This window comes from Leptosomus discolor, chromosome 8 (genome assembly GCF_034619465.1).
Source record: "Leptosomus discolor isolate bLepDis1 chromosome 8, bLepDis1.hap2, whole genome shotgun sequence".
Lineage (NCBI taxonomy): Eukaryota > Metazoa > Chordata > Aves > Leptosomiformes > Leptosomidae > Leptosomus > Leptosomus discolor.
Genome location: NC_141398.1, coordinates 47,243,563 through 47,254,367, shown reverse-complemented (window position 1 = coordinate 47,254,367; position 10,805 = coordinate 47,243,563). Strand labels below are relative to the sequence as shown.

The 10,805-nt window shown below is 34.8% G+C and overlaps 1 protein-coding gene across 1 annotated transcript in view; it reads right to left on the bottom strand.

The window, feature by feature from the left end:
• Positions 1-3,058: 3,058 nt before the first annotated feature.
• Positions 3,059-10,805, bottom strand: part of ITFG1 (integrin alpha FG-GAP repeat containing 1) — an 89,268-nt gene continuing 81,521 nt past the window's right edge. The window contains exons 15-18 of the mRNA XM_086469035.1: positions 10,322-10,446; positions 9,368-9,450; positions 7,615-7,732; positions 3,059-4,217 (exon numbers count right to left, since the gene is read on the bottom strand). Of these exons, the coding sequence (XP_086325161.1) occupies positions 4,158-4,217; positions 7,615-7,732; positions 9,368-9,450; positions 10,322-10,446 (386 nt within the window). The 3' untranslated portion in view covers positions 3,059-4,157. The remainder of the gene's footprint in view (positions 4,218-7,614; positions 7,733-9,367; positions 9,451-10,321; positions 10,447-10,805) is intronic.

The following is a 10,805-nucleotide window of genomic DNA, read 5'->3' as shown; positions in this document are numbered from 1 at the left end:
TATAGTAAACTAGTGGCAGGTCTGAAGAAACTTTCACTTCCCATTTTCTGAGCCTGCAGAGCGCTAGTTTCCAGGGAAGAAAATGCTGTGCCACCGGGTGAAGCCAGCAGTAAGCGTGCATTAATTAAACTTGAGTTTGGGAGTTAAGTAAGGTTGAAGATGGCTTTTGGACAGCCTGGTGTGTATTGTTCTGCTGCTCTATTGAGCCATCATGATTATTTTTGAATGGGAGTAGTTCACTGAAGGCAATGGGACTGCTCATAGTGATGTAGGTGAACACCTGCATGAATAGTTACAGAATGAGTCAGTTGCAACAGGTGGTCTGCTGCAATAAAAGGCTTAAATTTCCATTATTAGAACTGGTTTTGCCTCCTCCCAACAGTTCTTCCTCAAAACTTCCTTTGGTTTGCTGTTCTGCTAGAAGTTTTATTTTTAATGTTACTTAAAGTATTTGCTGCTTTGGAATAGCGGATTGTACATCAGAAATAGCCTTAGACCAGCAGTTTTTTACTATGTTTGAGGCTATTTGGATGTTGTTTTTAAAAAAGATTGCAAAGCTATAGCTGTCAACAGTGAATAAGCACGAAAGGAAGTTAGGAGCTGCATTTTAATTGTTCTGGTACCTGGTTTGTCCATTTAGATGCATTTGATAAATCTTAATTATATACAATTAGAATACATAGAAATGTAATTAGAAAATGATAGAAGGTGCAAATGCCTCTTCACGTGGTAACAATATGTAATCACACATAAATATGTATAATTGGCTTTGTTATTTACTACAGAGTTAACACTGCAAACTTTCGCATAGTCAGGAAGAATACTGATGGTCTTCAGAAAGATTACTGTGCTCTTCTCTATTTGCTAGGCAATATAATTAGATCTGAGTATTAGAATACACTTACAAACTTTGCTGGCTTAAGTTGGGAAATTCAGGAATTTCAAAATAAGGTTAGCATATACTTTAAATTTTTATGGATTGTACCATGGACGGAATCACATTTTTCATTGAAAACATGAATTATAAAAATAGTGCTGTGTGGCTGATTATTTGCAACGTGACAGCTGAGGCCGATATTATTGGTGCCTCAACAAAAAGATCCTGTTGCCAAAATGGATAAAAACCCAACAGAATAGATAACAGGACTACTGAAACAGCATAGCAGTATTTCAGATTTAACATCTCTATTGCTCCTGCTTTCTTAACATACTTCTAAGTCTTTGATCAAAAAATTTGCCCATCCCTTTAGACTTAGTACTATTTCTTTGCAAATTTTGAGATTATTTTAAGCATAATTTTATTTTTGGATTTTTAAAAATAATTTTTTGGTTATTAATAAATACCTTCAAAACTGGCATGGTTAATGCTTTTACAGTGTTTTAACAAAATTAAACTCTGAAGATTATAATATAGTAGAAACTTATGGATTGACTTCTATTTACGTGTCATTTATTTGAAAGTGGTTATAAAAGTCCTGAAGTGACTTGGTGCATTTATAGTGATTATTTTTCAATTAACTGTAGCAAATGTTTTTAATACAGCTGTCTATTAAGAAAGGTGGCCTTATCATAAGAGGAATATCATACTACATAGAATATGCCTATTAATCTGCAGCAGAAAAGTTGGTTCTTTTGTTGGGGGATTATAGTGCATTAATGATAAATCTGGTAGGAAGATTCAGTCCTAAAGCTTCTGATGGAAAATGAGAACAAAGAAAGATGGTATTTCAACAGCCATCTGTCAGTTGGCGCATCAACAGTATTTTTATATAGGTGAGATTTCACACTGAAGAACCTTCCAATAGCATTTCTCACCAGAGCTGTGTTATGGTGGATGCATTTTGAAAATTTATGAAGTTAGAACTATTTCTCACTTCTCAGTTACTGTGATGATCACCTGGAATTACACTTTCTAATTGATGTTGCTTTCTTAAACTTACTGGTAGAAGGGTATCGACCCTACGCAAACATATTTTTCATGCTTATAGAATAGAAAACCAAAGTACAACATGAAACCTTTGACAAGAGGTTTAACAATATTTAATACCTTAATTCAAAATAGTATGCATATAGTGTTGTGAGCCAAGCTATGAGTAGTTAGAACGTGTAGTAAACTTTATTATAAGAGCTATTAAAGTGCCAATAACTTATTATATATAAAGTGATGCAATGATGCACTACTGAGCATGCAAAATACCTTAAAGCAAAAGATACTGAGTTCATTGTTTTGTTAACTTGACAACAGCTTAAATGTCAGCATGAGGTTATTTCATTCCTAATTGTTTTTCCAAAAAACCTAAGGAGGCTAATCTATGTTTATTATATTTTGATGGAGGGCTACAGACAACTTTGCTGCCACAGTGGCATCATGCATTTAGCCTTATTTTCCAATAATCTGAAAAAGACAGGAAAATATATTGAATTGTGCTTCCTCCTAATTATGAAATCTGTTACTACTTTTGCTGTCAGGAGCAAATCCTATCAGTAGGGTTTAAAAAGTCCAATAGCATCAAGTATTTATCTAAAAAAAATCTTACCTTTTCATGCCACTCTAAGAGAAATACTAAACGTGTGCATTAAGGAAATATGCTATCCTGAATAATAACAGTAATGTAATAAAGTCTCCTTTGTTGGCATCTGATCAGTTCATATTATAAGTATCTATAAAACTTCATAGCTTATCAGGCTGCTTATCAGTACTTTTCTGGTTTTTGGCTTGGTGCTGCTGTATGAACGGGTCACCGTTCAGCACTGCCATGGTAACAAATTGTTTGACTGTGATTCAGGGTGGACATAATCAGTTCAGCTTTGTACCTGCTCTCTCTTCTGTTCCTGTATTGACAAGCAAAGGTAGTGTTACAGGACAGCAGGTTACCAGACAAATGCCAGACCAGAGGAGATACCTACTGCAGAGGTGATTGCCTATAAAATCAACACTTTGTAGTTCATTGAGAAAGCGTGTTCTAGTTTATCAAACAGTATTTATTAGGAATGCAAATTGACAGATTTAAATGCACAACTAATCATGTTAACTCCTATCACTAAGGAATAACTATTAAATAGAAGCATGATTAGTTTTTAGAGGCTCTATCAGAATCCAAAATACACTGAGCAATCATAACTTTATCACCGTTTTAAATATATAAAGTTGGGCTACTCATCTTATGTAATTATTACGGCCTTATGAAATTTGAACATAGTAACGCATATAGATAATGTACATTGCTTATTTGGAGTGTCCTATTATATCCTTATTTTAATCTTTGTATATCTCATCCCTTAGCAATGCATTTTAGGGAGTCAATCCTCATTCTCCCTCCCCTCCAAAATGTTTCTTTTAACTTTAGAAACAAACCCAAACAAAAAATTCCTTATTTTAAAAAAAGTTACTTTCATAATGGCTTCAGGCTTTTCTCAAATACACACGGTTATAGTTTAATTATAAAACCAGTTTATGTAATGCTGATACATTTTTAAGATTTTGATTTTTTAATGCGTTGTCTTTGCTCTAGAACTAACACACATAAATACTGCATCTATCCCATGATGAGCTACTGAACCAGCATTAACATTGCAGGTTTCCTTTAGCTCTCCAATTCCTAAATTCTGTAGCTATTGCACATATGGATTTATAGAAGAAAGATACAAAGAAAAATACAGAATACTTTAGGTTGAGCACCTTTAGTACAATCAAAATAATTAATGATCAAGTCATCTGAGAAATTGCTCAAGCTTAATTTTCAGAAATGCAGGTTATTTCACAGGAATATATAAATGACAAGACCAATTCAAGTGGTACAAAGAATTCTGCTCACTGAAATGCTAAACTTTATTTACACAGCTTTCCTTCTATTAAATATTACTAAAGAATTGGTGGTACATAAACAATGGTACATGCAATTTGATCCCTTTATGAAGAAAAATAAATTTACAGTTCTGTTAAATAAAGATCAAATGCTATTATATACAGTCTGTTAACCGAAAGGCCTTGTGAGACATTCAGGTCTAATTTTAATACTTCCCAAATAAATACCAAATAACGCAACATTTACAAATAGCACACCAGCAGTACTTTCACGGTAATCATTTTACAAATCAGAATTTAGTATTTCAATTAAGCAAATGAGTAGCAGCTCCTTCATAAATATTAAGGCATGTCACATAGCATCAAAATGGAACCGATGAGCCTCCTGTCGCTTCTCTCTGTCATCAGCTTTCTGAAAAATAATAATAAAAACAGACTTTGTAGGATCTAGAGCAATACCGTTACAGAAATGAGTTGCCAAATGTCAGAGAATGGTTGATTTTTTTCCAAGTCACTCATTTGACAAAAGGCAAAAAGCTTAGTAAAAGCCCCAATAATTAGCTTTTAAATTATGTCAGTTTGAAATAACAATAATCTACTCAAAATTGGCTTCTGCTGTTAATGCTCAGCTGTTTTAGTGTTTATGACCCACTATTTTCTATTATTTCTAATAATTTCTTTAAAAGGAATATCTCAAAAATGAAGAATGTTTCTTAGTATGCATTTATTTAGCCTGCATTATAAATACAAGATGAAATTACTCTAGATTAACTGTAAATGTCATCTATGTTACACTTAAAATGAGATTCTTTAAGAAGTCTGTTAAATACAAATTTAGACAAAGATGGCAGTTCAACCAGCAATTAACAGCACCAAGAAGGCTAAAAATGTTCTGTGTTTTTGTTTGTATGATGGAAACATGTTTGTATGACGGAAACATTGACCTGCTGAAAGAGTAGTTGGGATGGTGCTTGGAAAATAGAAGCATATTTAAATTGGACACATAATCCATGTAATGAGTAAAAACATGTCCTCTCCCACAAGCCTCCTCTTGTGTTCTAATGCAGTATCAGTATGAAAGCACTTATTAAAGGAGTTTTGAACACACAGTGTGAACTTTTCTAGAAAACGGTGTTTTGTCATGACAGATAGTATGTGTAAAACCTAGCATAAGAGAATGTAGCAAAACAGATTTAAATGCTTTTTAGCTTGCTTATACCTAACTTCATTTTTTTTTTTTTTTTTTAATGAGTAAAATGAAGAAAAGCCTTTACAGTATGCTGTTGTGTGGGCATTCAGATTTGTATCTCAGCTGACAAATATACATGACAATTTCAGTAGAAATCAGTGCATGTGTTCTGCCATGAAAGTTTGTCATCTGCTTTGGTGTGAAGCCAAAGATTTCCTCGTCACACAGTGTTTATGTATGATAGCAACTCCATTGGATTAACTATGGATGTTACTGCATTTTGTGGCAGCAGCAGAACTGTCGGTGAAGTTTAAGATATATCAGTCTGGCTTTTTGGCAGGAACTTTATCAATGTCAGTAGTATTTTGAATGTCAAAAATGGGGTGGGAAGAAGGGAGTGGCATACATTAAAATGCTCGTCACATTCCACAAAATTTTATAGTCTCACTTAGAAAGCAATTTTCACTCCATTTCTTGTATGGTTCCTGAAAAAATTACTAGTTCAAATTTGACGGTAACTGATACTCTGATGAATCCATCAAAACTTCTCTAGCAGTATTATCATTAATGCATAGTGTTCATATGATAGCCTCAAGACCACAAAGCAAGTTATAAAGAATCAGAATACAGGAGTATCAAGATCCTTAGCTAAAGTAGCAGACAATATTTGTTGTAAGATGAATAATGGTGTAAATTCTTCCCCAATTTCTTTTTCATTTGATGTATCAAAAGTAAGAACTAGTACCTGAGAGTTGAAAGCTTTTATTTTTTTTATTTTTTTTTTAAATGGATCCAAAATTGCTAAGGAATGACAGAGCAACATACTATCCCTAACGCCTACAGTTATTTAAACAATACAATACTCGGCTGGTAGATGAGTGTATAAGAACCATTGTAGACAAAGGGCTCCTATTACTACTTATCTGCAGCAGTCAAAGTACATGGTTTATTTTAACTGCTGAACGAAACACTGCAGCTTACAGACAGATACATCCTCTGGGGGAAAAGAAGAGATTGCAACCGCCAGTACATTTCCCCTTCCTTTCTTTGCTATAGGTACTCTAGAGATCTGCAAGGGAAAACAGCATTTAGGCAGAACAGTATTTTTATGCGGATTACTGAAAGAGGCAGTCCACCAAGAACAAGCTTAGAAACAAGGAACTTTAGAGTCCTTTGGAACTCCAAATCATGTCAGTACAGCCTTGGTCAAGACTATTATTTGTTCTGTACCTCAACCATTTCTTCTAAAAATTGGGAAGGTAAAAATCAATAGGAAGGCACTGGGAAGTTATAGGAATTAACGAATGGTTATACAGTAGTCTGAAAACATACACAATTTATCCAAATATTTGTGCCTATTTTGAGCAAGATGCAGTGGCTGGAAATGAGTTTATAATATAACGATTACCGCACTTCATTCACATATACCTAAGGGTTTAAAGTGTCTCAGAAAGCAATCACTCTGGGCTGAGTGCTTCTTTACATTACAATACATGAATTATTATATGAAGGATTGTTTTACATGTTGACATTAAATCTCTATTTCTCCAGATGGAACTATACATAGTTAATCCTTCCCCAAGTCAACATCCAGGTATTTTTTCCTGCTACTCTTGTTGCTTAAGATGTGCTGGAGACAGAGTTACACCCAGCCAGTGCACAGTCCTAGCTAGCAGTCAGCAATGCTTTCTTGGTACAGTAGGACATGCTAAGGACAGTCATCATAAACTTTGTATTTCTTTGCTTTGTGTGTTTTATTCCCAGCTTTACTATTATCTGAAGACCATATTTAACATTTTGAAGAGTGACAGACAAATAACATTTAAATATGAAGCATGCGCAAAGCCTATCTGAATGTTTAACAAGGTCATTTTATTTCCACAAGCACAAAATAACAAACAGTTCTACCACATCAAAATGTGCAGTAATTTTATTTGACAGCCAAGATTATGGTTTGGGTATGTAGTAGCATTTATTGGCAATCCTGCCAGTTGGATATGATTGCAAACTGAGCATAGTTAAGAAAAATGGGAACGCATTTCTTTTGTGACATGAAAGGCCCCTTTCAAAATGCTTCTTCAAATCAATGGATTTCTATACACTGCATGTATAATTCAGACACACAGAGCAAAGCAGCCAATATGCACACAACTGACTCCCTATACAGTCTTGAATGCTAATGTCAGTGCAATCAGCAAAGATAGATACAGAAAAAGAGACATTTTCCTTATTTTTAGATTACTAGCAGAACTCAAGATAAGCGAACTGAGTTTATGTTCCATTTTCCAAAACAGTACTCCTTAAAACTCTGCAAAATAGAAAGCTTAGATATGAAACAAACCAGTCTCATTTAGTTGGGAATAACAGCTTAATGGCAAAAGCTTACCCATGTTGCTCTTCATTTCCCTTTTTAAGTCTCTTAAAGCTTAAATAAAAACAATGCCAATTTTTAAGCTTGCCGTAAATACTGAATTAATAATAAACACCTTTTGGGAATTAATGCAGTCTGTGTTTTATGCTGTAGAAAACCACTAAAAAAACAATGTACAAGACTGTAAAATATTAGGAAGTGTTAAACAGTATAGAAAATATAGAAAATAATCTAGTTAATTCAGCTTACCTTTTCTTGCCAGTGTAATATGCCAATTATTGCCAGGATGAAAACACAGACACCAATTAAGGCTATAGCTGTTAGCAGCACGATGTTACTTGGGGTCAGATAAAGCTTGGCACTCCAGCTATACAAAAGAAGAAAATCCAAGGAAACATTAATACCCTTCATTAGGAAGCAGAAAACAGATTTAACTTGGAACGATGAAAAGAACCTGCTAGTGTAAGACAGGTAACAACGTGGTCTACAGAAACTAGTGGCTATACTTAAGAGACTGAAGCTTAATGGTGCTTACTTGGAAATATATGGCTTAATATAATTATTTTCAGGTAATGCCATGTCTAAATTCAGTTTCTGTTTAACTTTCCAGGAATGCTATGGATATCCTCAGGGACGGACTTTTTTCTCATCAGGAGATTTTATCTCCTGCCCAGGACAAAGTAAAATCTGTAAGAAAACATTCCACAAAACTGCCTGGGGCCTGGGGAGATGGAGAAGCAGAGTGAAATAAGCCTGTAAGGTAGATCTTTTCCTCCACGTGAGAAGCTCCTCTTGGACAGGCTCATGGGCTCCAGTTGGTTAGGTATCTCTCAGTCTGAACAACTGCAGTTATAGACAACATACCCGTTAATTATGGCAGAAGAATGCTGGAGAGCAACAAAATTAAGCACTTTAAGGGCTTCCGGAGACATTCCTCGAATGTTGTGGGCTCCTAAGGCTCAGTTTACACCCTTTTTGTACTACAGGCTTCCTACCATAGGAAAGCTGTCAGCAGGAGGCTCTATGTTAAGGCAGCACTGAGGCCTCTCAGGAAACAACGTATCTACATTAAAAAATTATAAATTTAAGAAGTGCTTATTATGAAATCTGATTTCATCTGGGGATTCTATCGTCTGCTAATCTACAGTGTCCATAAACTTACTTTATAGGAAAGCAAAACTAGTTTAAGGATAAGCTGACAGAAAAATTTTTGCATAACACATACCTTCAAATACCTCAAGACTATAACTAAATATTCTTCATCTGGCAGATGTTATTCCTGTGGTTGTTAATTAGCAACTCAAGCGGCACATCACTTCTCAACTGTTATTTGTCCTATAGTAAAATTAACTGCTGAAACTGATGTCAGAATCATTGCTGCACGATAAATGTAACTGACCTCACTAGTAGATCAAGCGGCAAAAAGCAGCTGGAATATGTGACTAATGTTTCTCTAATAGCAAAGACAGAAGCATACTCTCTTTCTGGGATAAACATTTTAATTGCAAAGCAAATTCAGTGTTCAACCTCTTGTGTAACCAACCCATTCACCTTTACTCAAAAACATTCATACCTGTGGCAACAGATACTGCATTCAGAAGGGCCAAACTAAAGCTTTTATAGGCAGCTAGACAGAAATTACATGTTTGGTGAAACAAAAAGACTTGTTTCAATCATTACCATGCTTGCAGTTTGTAAAAAAGAATGTTGGTAAATCTAGCAAATATGTTATTATTTACAGGAGTTGAGCTGGTAATACATTTTGATTGTTTGTTTGAGCTGGTATTTTGACTGTTTATGGTCACTATCTAAGAGTCTGTGTCAATAGCCGAGAAGTATTCTGCCTAGTCAGAGAGGCAACTACCATAGAACTGACTTCCTCACCACTGTTCCTAAATTTACTTTCTATGCAAGTGACTATTTTTAATCCTACACATAGTGCCTAATTTAAACTCTGTATTAATGTATTTTTGTGAAGTGCAAATCAAAGCTGTGAAGTTACCTTCGAGGAACATTATGAGGATAGGGAATGACTATAAGCTGGGAGTTTGGTATGATAGCTGTCCATTCTTGTCTTCTTATGGACTGAAAGAATAACAAAGGCTATGTCAATTCCTAAGGACCCAACATGCTTAAAAGCAAAGAAATTCTCTGTTGAAACATACAAAAGGAGAAACAAAAAAGTTGTCTTTTTTTTTTTTTTAAATATAAGTGATTATTCCCTTATGTTTGTATAAACCTTTTATTCTGAAAGCTCCAAAGTGCTTTTAAAAAAAAAAAGTAAAAAGTAAAATAACTATTACTGACATGAAACACAGCATCTGCTTAAAAAGTACAAAGTAACAACATAATAAGGAAAGAACCACCAATTCTACAAAGGAAGCAGGCAAAGCAATTATCCAAATCAGAATTTGTCCAGTACCTTAATTCGAATACCTCACTTTTTAAAGTAGTTCCATCCCACCTTTAAAAACTGAAAATGGTCAGGACCCTACTTTTATGTTTCATATGAATATTAGATAATCACAGTAATCTCCATCTCCCGTCGTATTGAGCATGGTTTTATCACTGAGGCAGAAAGGATTATGAGAGTTTACAGGCGAGCCAGACCAATCCCAGGAAACGTCTTATAGCTGAGATCATAATAATTAGACCCTCAGATCTAATACACATTTACCATGTAAACAAGCACTATATACCTGTGCTAATATTTATAGACAACTTCTGTCATCTTTTGGTCTTAAGTGTTACTTCAGAGCTTATACACACCCCAAAACCCAAGCATACAAGGTTCTTTCTGACAAACTTTTCTGGATTCAAACTTACTACTTTGATACTCTTGCTTCTGGAAAGAAAAAAAAAAAAAAAAAAAAAGGCAGTATTTCCATCCAAACTCTATTTGTTTGGAAAGGCAACACCATAAATATTAGCTTGGTAATCTTAAATCCCAACTAACCTTTTCTCCTAAAGGACGAGGAATGCCAACGTACAAGTGGTCGAGGAAATTAGCACTACGTCCCAAGCCCAGCACGTTGTATGGCAACTGGAGGGCAAAATGTGCTGACTGGCTAAGCTGTCCAGCTGAAATAAAATTAGAAAAGAAGCTCAAGTAGGTATTTTGGAAAAAACCAGCCCCCAAACCACCAACTTTCTACACAAATACACATTTCAGAGTCAGTAATAAAAATGTTTAAAAAAATTTAACCAACTGCATGATTATTTAATTCTTAAAGGCTCAGTCCCACATTTCCAAACTACTTGTGGGCACTTACTTAGAGAATAGTTTAAATGATTTAGATTTCTAGGTAAGATGATTCTTTTGAGCACCATTTCTGAGTTAAACTGAATCTCTACTACTTGTTACAAGTTCAGAGGAAATGAGCTATCTGCATTTATTTCGGTATGAGCAGTGCCCAGGCTTTTGTCCCATTGATTTACAA